General features: G+C 40.5%; 2 protein-coding genes across 2 annotated transcripts; one reads left to right on the top strand and one right to left on the bottom strand.

The window, feature by feature from the left end:
* Positions 1 to 362: 362 nt before the first annotated feature.
* Positions 363 to 7188, top strand: LOC107043125 (CSC1-like protein 2). Its single transcript, XM_015264453.1, has 6 exons — positions 363 to 548; positions 705 to 831; positions 1483 to 1700; positions 2697 to 3246; positions 4003 to 4757; positions 5396 to 7188. Exons 1-6 carry the CDS (start codon positions 526 to 528, stop codon positions 6003 to 6005), a joined length of 2283 nt encoding a protein of 760 aa, XP_015119939.1. The 5' UTR covers positions 363 to 525; the 3' UTR covers positions 6006 to 7188.
* A 52-nt stretch (positions 7189 to 7240) lies between these two features.
* LOC107043118 (histone-lysine N-methyltransferase NSD2) lies at positions 7241 to 15055 on the bottom strand. Its single transcript, XM_015264441.1, has 5 exons — positions 14542 to 15055; positions 13465 to 13834; positions 10564 to 12165; positions 7945 to 10067; positions 7241 to 7863 (listed from the first exon to the last, which is right to left on the bottom strand). The coding sequence occupies exons 1-5, from the start codon at positions 14725 to 14727 to the stop codon at positions 7681 to 7683; spliced, it is 4464 nt and encodes a 1487-aa protein (XP_015119927.1). The 5' UTR covers positions 14728 to 15055; the 3' UTR covers positions 7241 to 7680.
* Positions 15056 to 15735: the final 680 nt, after the last annotated feature.

The following is a 15735-nucleotide window of genomic DNA, read 5'->3' on the forward strand; positions in this document are numbered from 1 at the left end:
GAAAAATAAAGAATTCTCAAAAGTTCAATAGGAATCCACTATAACTATCTATCAAAATCACTCAATTGTTGTGTGAAATTTTTCGTGCGTGTTCTACAATAGCTCCAGTATAAAAAAAAAAGATAACTTCCCGTATCGATAAACTAATCATCATCAGAAACCGAATTATTCATTTCCCCATACAAAAACAAATAGAATTATCTACCGAGTGTGCTACATATTCAATTCAATTTTTTATACACGTGTCACTCCTCTTTACGATCCTCTTTATTTGAACTGTCTCCCCCCTCCGCCAAGCACTTTGCGTTGTGCGCACGCCCAGTGCCTCTAGAAATGTCTGTCAAATTAGGTTAGATGAAATATTTGGGGGAATATAGACTGGTGTGAGTAGTGTTGCAAAAAGCTAACAATAAAGACGTAGAGAATAAGTCTCTTGAACAATATGTCAAGTTGACGCATGTTTTTACATAGCATGCTGTCGTCGTGCAGTGACGTTGTATAAATTAACAATTGAATTACTGCAAAATGCCTTGGGAGGATTTCAACAAGTGAGTAATCGTGATATCGTTCGTTAATCATCAGTTATTCGTCATTACTGCTTTGGAAATATCAAAATAACTTTCACTACTGTGGGGCAATCATGACTCACAGTGAAATCCGTTGCTGATTTTTTTTATTTATTCACGGGGTGTTTATTGTTGTAGCGGTAGTTATTACGAGCCACCTTCATCAGCTACATGCATCACTGTACCCAGGCACAATGTGACTATCATACCTGATGTTTACGCTGGCATCCCAGCGAATCTACTTCTCAATTTGATAGGTTTTTTGGTACGATTATGGCCTTCATGATCTCTATACACTGTCTGAAATTTCCGGGGATTTGAGTAATTGCTGGAAATCAATTCTCAAGGTTGTGAATTACAGGTTAATTTGAAGTTGAATGGTTTGGGTAATTACTTGTGAAAAATTTTGATAAAACAACCTAGGGATTCTTCCAAGGAATTCGGTTGGAGCTGTTAGAGTTTTATTTTTTTTCACTGTTTGAATTATTCTATTTTTTTTTTCGATTTTTTGGGAAGAATTTTTGTGAGAAAAGAATTACGTTCTTTTTTATTCTTCCAGGGGAATTATTCTCTTGAGATTTTATTGCTGAATCCTGGAATGAAAACGAGAATTCATGCCCAATAATTCTCAGCATTTTTTTTTAATTGAAATTTATTGAGTTCTTATCCTTAAATCTAGTGAAAAATGCACACAAAGGGCGCATAATTTTCTGTGAAAATCATTACAAAAATAAAGAGGATATTTGATAGAATTTCAATAAAATTCTAATTTAATTTCTTAGAAAAAAATAATTTGTCAATAATAATGTCTAAAAAATTCCTGTAAACTAGTCGTTATGAAAAATCCCCAGATCTTTAAATTGAAATTTCAAGAATTTTTTATTTCCGAATTGATGAGTGGAAATTTTCTCTTCAGAGTTTAGTGATACTGTTCGGATTGCTCAGGAAGAAAGCATGGAACTATGGAAGACTCGCTCTTCTCCATAAAACTGATAACAGATGGATGGAACTGTTTTATGGAGATAATGATGGCATTGAGACCGATGTGACGGCTGTAGAGGCGTCGATTAATACACAATTATCACAGATTGACAGGGGCTGCTTCTCGTGGATTGTTACGGCGTTTAGAGTCACGTGAGTAATAGAGATGATGAGGTGTTTTAAAAATATTGATGAATGAAATCGCTGGGGAAGTGGTAAAACGTTACAATAAAATAATACAAGTTGTTTATATTTACATTTTTTTGAAAAAAAAATTGACATTTCTCCCGAATCACGTATGAAAAAATTTCATTGAAAAATCAAGAATTCGCTAGAAATTTTATTGAATTTTAGGAATTCTCGATTTATAATATTCAATAAAATTTGATTTTTCTTTGCAATTTCCCAAGTTTTTTGTTTGATCCCTTCAATGAAAATGGGAGAAAAATGGAATGAAAAAATATGGAAATTTCAAGTCGAAAAATTCTTCTAGAAATTGTGACAATAAAAAAAGTTGTAGAGAAAGATGGAATTCTACTAATTTTTCTGTTAAACTAGTGGGAAGTAAAGCTGGAGAATTTTTCAATAGAATCGGCCAGGAACTAACAGAAATTTCAACAGGGATAGCCATATTCATAAATTATAATTACCGTTAAATTTTGAAGCAGTTGATTCGTTAATATCACTCTTAAATATTTAATTATTGAAGTAATCATCAATTTAAAGATTCAAATTCCGAATTACTTTATCAATCAATAATTTAATTAGGAACATTAACGATTATTTGATTAATCGAAAATCGCCTATGAAATTTAGTATTATTCACACAATCGAAAATTTACATTATCAAATATTTTACTATTTTAAAATTTTGATGAATATATTTGAACCTTAATCAATGTGAACCCGAATTTACTGGATATTTTCTTGTGCGTGAATACCCCAATTTCCTACATAATTTCACAATTCACAAATATGCAAAAATTCCCTAATTACAAATTAATTAGCTATTATTATTATCATTCCCTAATTAATTCATATCTTCACTATTGAGCAATGCCTCCAAGAATCGTTTCAATTCCCTGAATGAATTCAGGGAATTGTATTAATTCCCTGAATGACAAAAAAATTTTTCACATTCACTTGCAGTGACAAGGAGCTCTTCCGTCGTGCAGGTCCCGATGGCCTCCTGTACATCTCCTTCCAGCGTCACATGATAATCCTCACAGCCATGATGACAGTCGTCTCCCTCTGCGTGGCACTTCCAATAAACTACTCCGGCACAATGCGAGACTCCAACGAGACGTTCAGTCACACGACCCTCTCGAATCTCGACCCCACGTCCTCCTGGATCTGGATGCACACGATAATCGTCCTGTCGTACCTGCCCATCGGCAGCTACGTAATGCGACGCTTCATAAAGCAGGTGCGAGACGCTCGTCCCTCGGGGGAACTGGCAGCTAGAACTCTCCTCATCAGTGGAATACCCAAGCACCAGTGCAACGTGGAGGGCCTCACTAGGTACTTCCAGGAGGCATTCCCCACGCTGAGTGTGGAGAACGTCACGTTGGCTCATGACATTCGCAGACTTTCGGCCTTAAATGCTGAGAGAGACTGCGCGGAGCAGGCGAGACTCTATTGCGAGAGTTATAACAAGAAGAAAGAGCCCTTGAACCTATATCCCTACCCCTGTGGACAGGTCGGACATTTTTTGAAATTCTTGAACGTGTGAAAAAATTTAATAGAAAAAAAAATTGGAATATTATACCATTTTCATAGAAAAAGATGAAAAAGATTTTTATTTTTCTGTACCGATTGGGCATCAATTTTTAAATTCGTTCTTTGAGAGATTCTATTGAAGAATTCTGCAGCTTCACTGCGCGTTTTTCGATACAAAATGCCCAACACAAACTATAAAAACAATAAAAGTTATTAAAAACTATTTCTTAAAACTATTTGCTGTTATAAAAACTATTTTTTTTAACTATTCTATTTTATGGAAAAATCAGTAGAATTCGATCGTTCTGTATAACTTTTTTATTAATACATTTTCTATAGAAATTCCTCGACATGAAATTCTCAAGTTTTTTCACTCAATTTTTCTTCTCTTTTCATTTGAAAAATAAACGAAAGAATTTAGAAAACTCTGTTGAATTTCTATTGAACTGCCATTGATACATTTTCTATAGAAATGCCTCTACATGAATTTCTCAAGTTTTTTCCACTCTATTTTTCTCTTGTTTCATTAAAAAATCGAACAATCCGTCTTGAAAAAATCGAAATGACAGATTTTTGTGGAGAATATCTCAGTAGAATAAGTTGTACAGAAAATCGAGTGTCTATTGATTTTCTTCTATAGATTAATCTCCATTGAACACTTGTATTGTTGCTGTTTCTAAAAAAACTAGAAATCGAGTTCCAAACAAATTTTATTATTGCCGACCCCTGATTCCAGATAATCGGCTGTTGCTGCAAAACCGTCGACGCCCTAGAGTTCTACACAACCGAAGAAATTCGCTTGACAGCCCTCGTCGAGGAGGAGCGCAAAGTGGCCCTCTCTCAACCCCTCGGCGTGGCGTTCGTGACCCTGGGGACCCCGGGGGCTGCGAGAACCATGCGCAGATCCCTCCGCTCAGCCCCTGCCATCAAGTGGATCGTGGACTACGCCCCGGCCCCCTCCGACATCTTCTGGGAGAACCTCTGCATCCCCAGGCCCTGCTGGTACCTCAACGCAGTCCTCATCAATTTCGCCCTCGGGATAACTCTCTTCTTCCTGACAACCCCAGTCTACATAGTCTCCATTCTCAATAAAATCCCAATCTTCCCGAAGCTCATGAGCCTCAGTCCAGTCCTCTCCTCCTTCCTCCCAACAGTTTTACTCGTCAGCATTGCTGCCCTCATGCCAGCCCTCGTGGGGAGGTGCGAGGCCATGGTGAGACACTGGACGAGGAGTGGATTGAACAGGGCTGTCCTCAGGAAGACCCTGATGCTGCTCCTCCTGATGGTGTTGATTTTACCGAGCCTTGGGCTGACCAGTGCCCAAGCAATCCTTGATTTCAAGGCTGGCCTGTGGAATCAGACCAGCCGATGGGAGTGTGTCTTCCTGGCTGATCAGGGGGCATTCTTCGTCAACTATGTAATCACAGCTTCACTACTGGGCTGCGCCCTGGAGCTCGTTCGATTCTCCGAACTGGCTTTGTACACTTTTAGGTTGGTGATTCGTCATTTCTATTTATTAATTCTTTTTTTATTTCAGAGTACGAAAAAAAAAAAACTTACTAATCACATCCCATCAATTCCCGTCCCACGTGACGGGAACCACCACTACGACAGCGTCAGCCGATAATGGGACTCATAACGTATAGCACATAATGTGCATGAAAATGAAACAAGATTATTATTATTTATTTCTGCATATAGAATACATAGCCCCGGTGCAGGGGGGAAATAACAACAGAATTCTCTGTAATGTACAGTAGAATGGTCGAGTATTATGGCCTGAATCTCAGGAATTTAAGATACTTTGGTTTATTAATTTCCTAACTGAAACGGTTTACTTTGATACAAAAGAATAAATAATTTAAAAAGTGACCTGAAAATTAACTCAGTCGACAATAAACCCCCGAGTCCAGTGTGTTCTCGGTTTTTAACAAAAACCGTGGCACACTCGCCTCAAATCGTCTTAGAAAACGGTCTCGTGTTTTAATACGATGCTGAGTCGATAAATACCTGATTTATACAGTGGAATATTCTGTGGCACATCTCTAACAAATGCATTATGTTTTCAATGAAATTTCTCGGCACATGTCTAGAATTAAATAGCCTCATCGTAAAATGTTCCCTTTCAGATTGTGCATCGCTAGGAGTCGAGCTGAGAGGGTTCACGTGAGGAAGGCAGTACTCTGGGAGTTCCCCCTGGGGGCTCACTACGCCTGGGTGCTTCTTGTGTTCACAATGACGACAGTCTACAGTGTGAGTTGTCCCCTCATCACACCTTTTGCCCTTATTTACATGCTTGTGAAGCACGTGGTAGATCGACACAACTTGTGCTTTGCGTATGGACCCAGTGTGGGAGGGGGACAACTGGCTAGTGCAGCTGCTGGAGCTGCTGGGGCTGCCCCCATAATTGCTCAGACGACTTTGCTGGCCCTGGGACTCGTCAGGAGGGGATTGTCTCCACTCGCTGCCCTGCAGTTGAGTGGTCTCGCTGCTAGTGTCCTGGGACTCGTCACTGGAGCCACTCTGCCTGCCTCTAAACCCAAGGTTCAACCCCCGAAGAGGGATCTGTCGACTGGCCAGAACTTTGTCGCTCCAGTGTTGAGGAAGAAGTATGGGAATTGCATAGGGGAGGAGACTATCTCCCCCTCCAACTCGGAGGTGACTGTCTCCACTGATAGGAGCCCTGACGCTCACGAGAGTCCGAGGTTGTATCAGAATTATGGCAGGGATAACTGCTGAGGGGTGACTTTTTTGGAGATCATTCGTCTGATGATGGAGTTCAGTGGAAAGAATTCGTTCAGGGGATTTCATGTGCGAAAAATTATTCAATGGAAAATATTGTGTAGGGAAAATCTATATAATTTGATCTTTCTGTTCAGCTTATTCTATTGAAATATTTTCTGTAGGAATTCGTCGGTTCGAAGTTCCTATTTCTTATTTCATTGTTTTTTAATGAAAAAAGAGGAGAAATTGAGGGAAAAATGCAGAAAATTCTGTCGAGGAATTCTTGTATATTGAAAATGCCTCGATAGAAAAAAAAGTTGCACAAAAAAATGAAATTATATCGATTTTTTCAATAAGATAGTTTCCATTAGGGATTTTTCATTAAAAAACGCAGAGTAAAACTGCGAAATTCTTCAGCAGAATCGGCTAAAAACTAATAGATTTTTCAAATGCAAAATGTGACAAATATCTTCTCATAAAAATAGACATTATGACGTCATAATACAATTTGTTGTCTTCATCGCAATGAAAAAATTTTTATTTCATTCGACCTTTCAAAGTGACACTTCCTCCAGTGGTTGAGAAATGAAAGGGAAAAGCTATTGAGATTATTTAGCATTAACTAATCCAAAAATAATGCCAAGAAATGCAGAAATAATTTTAAAAAATCTCTCTGAATTCGTTAATCGATCCAATTTGCTCTAAAAAATCAAGAATTGAGACCAGATATCGAATGAATGAAGGGAAAATATCATTAGACGAATGAAAATCGCGCAAAATATTCCCCCCAATTGTAAATTTGATATCAACCTGAAAAATCCCTCTGGACTTCCAAAAATGAACATAAGAATTCAAAGAATTTCGAGATCTGTAAGACGGCTGTAAAATATATTATATATATTTATATAAACCTTAGGGTACTCGTGTTTACTACAATTCCTGTAGTCCATAACAATCAAGTTGATTGTATCTGTTCATTTTTTGTTTATTAGTATTAAACTACTCCGTTCTCGTACAAAATGTATTATCCGATTTTTCGAAGGATTTTATTGTGATTCTGTGAGTGCAGAATTATTGTGATTGATGCATTAATTTCTTAATTATTTATTAATGAAGCTTATAATGTATTATTAATTAAATTTTTAATTACACTCGTGTACATAATATTATACAATAAATCACTCATTTGAAAGATAAACATACTTTTTATTGAACAAGTAGAGGAGGTTTTTAAAAAATATCTTCCGAAATTATAATTTTAAGATAAAATTCTTTTATTCTCCAAAATTGTGTATTGAAAATCGATTTCGTTTTCCCTACTACATTAACTGACTAAAACCACTACAATAATACTAATTGGTATAAAAAAAGTTGTCTTATTAATCGCCTCGAGACTGATTTGTCCCTTAGACCCTAAAATTCACAGTTTCATCAATTGAATAATAACTAAATTATGCATAAACCTTAAAATAATCGACAACATATTCAATCATAATGTATAAATAAGAGGTATGTACATCAAATTGACGTCGAAATCGTGGATCAACGAAAATAATTCATTTTGGGCAAAAATTCAGGCAAAAATACGAATAAATCTAGCTATTAATTATTGATCATCAACAGTACATCATGATTTCGACTGAGAAATTATTTTATTGATACCTTATGAATTACGTTCAGGGCAGTTTATTCAGGATGGCACCACTCCACCGATTATTCGATGTGTCTGGTGATTTCTCAACGTCTTCCTTCTCTTCACGGAAACTGGCACAATGTCCTCTTCGTTTACATCCGTTCCATCGATATCTTCGTCCTCTGGTGTTATATCGATCTCATGCTCATGCTTGATATCGTCTTCATCACTCAAGTCGATCTGCACAAAAATCATCATTTAATCTCTCTTCATTATTTATGCATAAAACGAGAGACTGTTCATTAATATTTTTTTGTTTACCTGAATAATGGAAACCCTAGGGGGAATGACATCCTCCTCATTAATTGAGCCATCAGAGTCAGCCAATAACGAGGCTGTGTCAAAGTCCTCATCAGAGTCAACCTTCGTCTCAGGTATCGATACCACCTCATCCGTGGGGTCATCCTCCACCTCCATGACGTCATCCTCTTCCTTCTCCTTCACCTCCTCCCTCTCCTTCACCTCCTCCTTCTCCTTCACCTCCTCTCTCTCCTTCACCTCCTCCTTCTCCATCACCTCCTCCTTCTCCTTCACCTCCTCCGTCTCCTTCACCTCCTCCCTCTCCTTCACCTCCTCCTTCTCCGCCTTCTCCTCCTCCTTGACCTCAACCCCCTGACCCTCCTGCTCCTTCTCAACCGTATCCCCACTGCCTCCATCCTCTCCGACCTCCACAACCTGGGGACCACTGGCATCATCCCCTGGTTTATCTTTACTATTTTCTACAGGACTCGCATCCCCCTCTGGCTCTCCACATCCTTTATCACCAGGATCTTCCCCATTTTTCTCAGGAGGATCCTCAGCTTCCCCCGGAGTACCCTCAGCCTCCTTCTCAGCCTCTTTCTCACCCTCTTTCACAGGAGATCCTTCAGGAGTTTCTTCACTCAACACATCCGTCGTGTCCCCAGGTGTTCCAGGATTCCCTGCAGCGCCTTCAGCCTCCCCAGAATTAACCTCTGAATTATCATCCGGCGTTTCACTCTCCCCCTGAGCCTCCCCCAGGCTCTCCCTCCCACTCTCCCCCATAGAATTCTCATGGACCTTACAAAGATACCCATTCTTGTCCTTCCACTCAATCATCTTCCCCTCGAGGTGATTCTGACAATAAGCAGCGCTGCATAACAAACACCTGAGTGAAGTCCTCTTCTCGCAGTCGACGCAGTGATGCCAGGGACACCTAAACCTCCCCACCTGTCCCTTCTTCACACACTTGGCGTGATACCTCTTGGGGCAAGACTTCATTCCACACTCGATGAACTTATCCCCAGCCACAACATCCCCACATGTCCAGCACTTGTAAATCTTCTTGGATCTCCTCTGTTTCTTCACCTTCTCAGGCTCGACCTTGGGCTCCTGAACGACTTGATCAGCTGGACTCAGCTGGGGCTTCTGCGCCTTGAGCCCAATGTACCCAGAGCAATTGGAGGCACCACAGAGACAGGGCTTCTTCGTCTCCCCCTCAGTGGCAAGATTGTAGTTGAAGGTGAGCTCCTCTCCCTGCTCGATGTCCTTCAGGGCAAACAGCCCAATCCTCGTGTCCCCATTGACTGTCCACTTCTGGGTCTCGCAATTGGGCTGACACGAGTGATTCATGAATCTACTGAGGTTCCCCTTGGGCTCAGCGTCAATTGTCCTGTAGTTGTCGATCGTCAGGAAGTAGTAGTTCTCATTTCTCAATTCCTTTTTTCTGTGCAACCTTCTCTTGTACTCAGCCTCATCGATCACTTCTCCAACGTATTCGACGACAAATTGTCCAGCTTTTATCGCCTCCAGGGTCTTAAGACCCCATCCACGACCAGCAGTGTGGAATGGCTCCATCAGGGGATACTTCCTTCTCACGAAGGACTGATTATTGCATTTGGAGCCTGCTGGACAGATTGTTGGATTGCACTCGATCGAGAGAATTCGGTTGAGGCAGTCACTGTCTGGGGAGCAGGGGTGCTCCCACTTGGCGTCACACTCACAGGCAACGTCCACCTCCATCTCCATTGGTTTTACGTTGCCAACTGGCTTGTTGACACGAATTTTCACGTAGGGAGGGGGCTTCAGGTTCTTGGATTCGTCCTCTTTAGCAGCTACTCTCTCGTTCTTCACTTGCTGGTGGAGCTCGTTGGCCTCTACCACTGCCTGTTTGTAGGCGTCGTCCACTGTTTTTCGACCCATACTGTTTCGCGCGCAGGTGTCGCCTTCTTGGTAGAGGAAGACGCGACCTCGGTGCACCCAGTAGTAGTTCTTCGTCCCCAGGAACATGACGCAGAACTCACCGGGACTGTGGGAGACTGCTGCGAGGTTCGAGGGAATCTCCTGGGGGTAGCATATGCGAGATGGCCACCATCGGTAGTTCCCGAGCTTCACCCAGACTACTTCACCGTAGAGCGGGAGTCTACCTGTTGGGGAAGCGAAGAGTGAGCGGATCAGAGGGCGATTGAGGGGAGAAGTTTTAATTATCCAAGGATTTTTGAGAAAAAAATTTCCGTTTGTAGGGGTTTCAATAATTTTAATATGAGGAATTAATTGAATAACTTGTTTCTCATTTTTTTGAATAATTCATTTTTATTACTTAGATTTTATTTACATTAAGAAGATAATTTTTAAAAAACAGGAATTCTCGACAAAATATAATTTTAATGACACTGTGCATGAATCATCAAAAAAAATTCTCATTGAATGAAAAAATGTGATTGAAAATCTCAAAATAAAAAAATATCTCTACTCATTTTCTCCTGAAATCTCTCATTATAAATGGCCTCATCAACATGTGATCTTGCCAATTATTAAAAAATGAATTTCATGTAAAAAAAATTCCGAAAACATTGAAAAATTCCCCTGAAGTCTCTACAAAACAAGAATACTAAAAAAACTGGATTTTCATTCTAAACCCACCTGTTTCGCAGTCTTCACAGATGAAAGCCCCATCAGGCGCATCAATCCCCAGACACTCTGGATGAAACGACGTGGGACAAGTATCGCAACAGATGAGTGAGCCCCCCCTAGTGCAGAGAAAGCACCAGGCAGCATTCAACGGAGGATGAGGAGCGACATAATGCTTAGGACAAATGACCTGCGTGCTGGTAAGTATCTGCGACCCAGCCGGTAGACACTGAACACTAGCATGATAAGCAGAAGGACACCTGACACACCTGGCCAGCTTGTCATTAGGAATTCTCGTGTGATGATTCTGTGGATTATCCGATATGCACGTATGGCACATGTGATAGGGACAGGTGAGTCGTCCCCCATGCCAGTGTGACTGTGGCCACATCTTGAGACACTTGGAGTGATAGTGCCTGCCACATGTGGCCACTGAGCACCTGATCCTCTCGTCCTCCCTCTCATTGCAAACAAAACAAGCTGGAGCAACCCCAGAGAGACAATCAATACACTTGAAATTCTCCTCATCAACATCATCCTTATCATCCTTGGATTTTTTCTGGGGCTCTCCACTGCCTGTCGACTCACTGTCGGCCGTGTCGTCCTCAGCCTCACCCTCAGACTCCGACTCACCAGGCTTGACGCACTTCAGGTGGAAATATGAGTAACAAGGGCCCTTGCAGCGAGTCAAATTCCCTGTCTTCTCGCAGATCTGACAGACTCGTTCTGCCTTCACCCCCTTGAAGAGATTCATCAGCTTCGGACGTTTCACTGGGTCCAGGGTGATGTCCAACTTCTCCTTGGGGTCCTTGCTCAGCTCCTTGGCCTGCTCTTTGCCCTGCTCCTTGGAGCCTTTGGACTTGCGAGTCCTCGGGGTGGACTCCTCAGGGGCTGGCTCCTCCTCAGGGCTCGAGGATTTCTCCTTCGAGTGGAGACCATTGGGGGTCGCCTTGTATTTACTACGTAAATATGCACTCATCCCGTCCCACATTGTCCTCAAGTACTGTCTGATCTCCTCCTGACTGCCACCAGGCACGTAGCCCTTGTTGTCTTTGTGGAGATTGTAGTAGTTCTCAAAGTCCTCGTTGGTCTCTGCTTTCGTTCTCCTTCGTCTCTTGTGTTTTCTCACTGTCGATGACTCGTCACTCGAGTCTTTGATGCTTGATGGAGGGGTCGGGGGAGTCTCGGTCGTCAAATTTGGGTCCTCGAAGGATTTCGTTCGTGATTTTATCGTCTCCAAGTCATCGTCTATGCTCTTTCGGATTAGGGATTCGTCCAGGCGGGGGCGTTTGGCTGCTGACTCCTGGGATAGTCGGGGACGTCCACGTTTTCGCTTCGGCGCTATCGCTTTGAATCTCTCGGTGATCGTCATTGGGAGGAGAACCTCGGCTTCCGACACTGCTATGTCCCATTTGTGTTTTATTACGGTTTTTACTACGAAGCCGGAGTAGAATTTTGTGCACTTTTTTCTGCCTTTCAGCAGCTCCGTTGCGAGATCGTTGAAGTGCTTCAGACCCTCGAATTTCATTAAGGAGTTCTCGTTCACCCAATTATGGCGGCCGTTGTCACCGAAATACGTTACGTGGACCATTTTTATTATCCTCTGGCCGAAGGCTGCGGGCGGAGACAATTAAATTAGTTTTTTTTTCATGGGGATTTTTTCTGAGAGTTGAATGTTACAAAAATGTTGAACGCTACAAAAATGTTTTTCATGAAAATTTCACTGTCTTTCTTGAATTTAAATTTTTCATATGAATGAAAAATTTAAATTCAAGAAAGACATTCAGAATTCATAGTGAAAAAGAAATCTCTCAAATTTCATTTTCATTATGAATTCAAACGAAGAAGTTGAGAATTAACAATTTTTTGAACAAACTGAAGATTCTAAATATTTTAGAATGCAAGAAATTCCTGGCAGGGAAATTTTCATTGGGTATGTGGACCATTCTCATTATTTTGGGAAATTGAATGAGTTTTTGAATAATTTGATTATTAAATTCTGGGGGAATATAATAATCAACCCGTTAGGGTCAAAGGTAAGTATTAATGGTAAATAACTAGTGCAATTCTTGATGGATATCTTTAAATCGAAAGAACATTCTGGAAGTTCTGTAAAGAGTGAAATGAAAGCTGCAAAAATGTTTCTCATGAAAATTTCATTGTCTTCCTTGAATTTAGAGTTATGAATTCAAAAGAAGAAGTTGAATTAACAATTTTTTGAACAAACTTGAGTTTCTAAACATTTTAGAATGCAAGAAATTCCTGGCAGAGGAATTTTCACTAGGTGTGTGGACCATTTTTATTATTCTTTGGCCGAAGGCTAGGGTCAAAAGAAATAGAATGAGTTTTTCAAGAAGATAATTTTTAGAGGTGAATAAATACTGAAATTTTTTATAAATATCTCTGAATCTAAAAAAATAGGGGAAATTTCATGATTTTTTTAACGAGTAAAATGAGAGCTACAAAAAAAATCTTACACTAATTTCATTATTTCCTCTAAATTTCCAGTTATTTTCTAAAAATCGAGTAGTCGAATCAGTAATGAAGTGATAAAATAAGGTGCATTAATTCGAAACAGACTTCAGTTTTAACATTTATCTAGCAGCATTTCAGTTGTGGGGTGATGAAACGAGTTGAGTTGATCTCTCTTTACCCCCCTAAATATTTAAGAATTGAAGAGCCATAAGACATTAAAAAATAAATCCAAAGACAGGCACTAAAAATCCAATAGTTCAACCCAATGAATAAAATCACTGATTATCGTCATGAATGAGTAATTGTCTTCATTATTTTTATGATATCGAGTGCAACAGGAGCCTCGAACCCAGTGAATTAGTACGTTCGAGTCCCGAAGAACTCCTATGATGAAATCATTATTTTTAAATCATTGCAAATACTTTCTGAAAAACTCACGTTTTTGTTTCAAGTGGGTTTTATCAATGGGATCCTCGGTAACGATGCACGGCCAGTACGGATAATTACTGACATGTGCCCATGCTAATTCTCCCACAACCCATCGGACATTTTCCGAGGACTTCTCATCGTCTCTTGAATTGACATTCAAGGTCCCTAGAATATACTCTTTGGAATCTGGAGTCTCTGACTCTGGTGTCTCTGGGAGGGGCTCCCGCTTAATCACATTCGTATTTTTCTCTGGACCTTCGCTTTTTATTTTCCCCGCTCTGAGAGTCTCTGGAGTCGCGCCATTTTCCGATCGTTGGGTATTAACTACGGCTGGAGCTGCTGGAGCTGCCACCTGAGGTGCCTTCGGCGTTTTCGATGACTGCAAAACAGAATTCCTCTCAATATTTATTCAATCAGAATTGGTGGTCGTTCTTGGGGGGAAATCATCCCGAACATCTGAACACCTGATCTAATCTAGGGGACAAGAGGGTAGAATGAAATCCTTTCAATCGTCAATAAGTAGAAATCGACGGAATGAAATCAAACATTTTTTTCTTTTTTTTTCGTTGAATTTTTTTAGGGTTTAAGAGACCTAAACAGAGAGCATGACATTAAATGAATGACTAAATAAATGATATTCATAAAAAAAATGAGAAATAAAATGGTTTAAAAAATCTGAGAATTTTCTTGTTTCTAAAATCATGATTCTCGTCATCTAAATCTCTTCTCAACAATAAAAAAAATATTGCAGCTAAATTCCGTTGAAATCATCCCTAACAACTCTATAACTCTCCAACAAATCCCCAGAAAAAAATCCTCAAACAATAAAAACTGAAAAAAATGCAAAATACCTCCGAAAAAATCATGGAATCCTCTCCCGTTCTCAAAATCATCATGTCCACCGTCAGAAAAAAACATCGCAGCCAAACTCCCTCCAAAATGGTCTCAACAGCCCGATCCCCACAAAAATAAACCCCTCCACCAATAAAAACAACTCTCCCCCACGTTTTCACTTATTTCCAATCCCCAAACAAATGAACCCCCACATCCCCCGCCCTCGCCCCCCGCTAACCCAAATAAACTCACCTTGTTCGCCTGATCGTCCCCAGAATGAACCATTTTAACAGCCCTCCCGTACCTCGTGGTGATGCCATTGATACCAGAATCCATGTTTTTAGCAAGTTTGCCCGTGTCCCCTGGAACGGAGCCCCTCTGCACGGGTACGTCCGACTGATTATCCTGATCAGGCTCTCGCACAACAGATCGCGTCATCACTCCAGCTTCTTTCGATCATAATCCGAACTTGAAAATGCCTCGGTGTTAATTCGCTCGTTCGATCACTGATTCAACAACTGGAATTTTTCGGTTAGAGCTCAGGCGTATGCGACTCCACAGACGTTTCCCACTCCTGGGACTCGGATTTATTTCGGCTATTGCGGTGGGGAAATGGAGGGACGAGTTAATTTGATCGATATACTTCGCGGTCTGGAGGATTTTTCAGGGGCTCGGGGATACTTGAATCATTCAATTGTGAGGATTGAGGTGGAGATCGTCGGATTGCACAGCACAAGCTTCGGCCCCGGAGGTGGGAGAACGCGTTTCCCGCTATTTCAACTATTCATAACCTCAATAAAAGATGCGGCGACATGTTCCAGGGGTGCGCTAGGGACTTCAGGGGGGCAAAAGTCCCTGCAGGGGGTGGGTTCCGCACGGGGGAACAGTTGCATTCTAGTGTATTTCAAGTCTTGTAACTAGAGGTTGGCAATGGTTGCTAGAGATTTATCGGAGGGGGGATGTTTTAAAAAGTATTGATTATCGAATAATCGATACTTTCCAAAAACATTGATGTTATGTATCGATTTTGCTGAAAAAAACATCGATCATTAAAAAATCGATCTTTTTCTCATCACAGGAAAAATAATTTTTTTAATTTTAAAAATTTTGAAAAAAATTGAAAAAGCAATAGACGACTGGAGTTTTTACTTGTCATTTATAACGCATATACTGTAGAAAATAGTTACTGCTGAATGCGGATAAATTATTACTTTTTTTAATCTCAATCAGTCAATATTATTATTCGATAAAAAAATTAAAAATTTTGTTAGCTGGCTCAAAAACATCGATGTTTGAAAAAAAGAATCGATTAATCGGCCGTTGGGAACATCGAGTAAAAAACATCGATGTTTGGACATGAAACCGATGTCTTCGATTAATCGACAAATATCGTCCATCCCTAGAATCCCTAGAGATTTACCATCTGTTCCACCGGTTCCACTGTCT

This window comes from Diachasma alloeum, unplaced genomic scaffold, assembly GCF_001412515.2.
Source record: "Diachasma alloeum isolate Michigan unplaced genomic scaffold, Dall2.0 Dall_scaffold_00179, whole genome shotgun sequence".
NCBI lineage: Eukaryota > Metazoa > Arthropoda > Insecta > Hymenoptera > Braconidae > Diachasma > Diachasma alloeum.

Coding starts and splice junctions, on each gene's coding strand:
- LOC107043125 (XM_015264453.1), top strand. CDS start 526: ATGCCTTGGGAGGATTTCAACAA. Junction 549..704: donor CCTTGGGAGGATTTCAACAA/GTGAGTAATCGT, acceptor TTATTGTTGTAG/CGGTAGTTATTACGAGCCAC. Junction 3,247..4,002: donor ATCCCTACCCCTGTGGACAG/GTCGGACATTTT, acceptor CCCTGATTCCAG/ATAATCGGCTGTTGCTGCAA.
- LOC107043118 (XM_015264441.1), bottom strand. CDS start 14,727: ATGACGCGATCTGTTGTGCGAGAGCCTGATCAGGATAATCAGTCGGAC. Junction 12,166..13,464: donor AACCCACTTGAAACAAAAAC/GTGAGTTTTTCA, acceptor CTCCGCCCGCAG/CCTTCGGCCAGAGGATAATA. Junction 7,864..7,944: donor CTAGGGTTTCCATTATTCAG/GTAAACAAAAAA, acceptor ATTTTTGTGCAG/ATCGACTTGAGTGATGAAGA.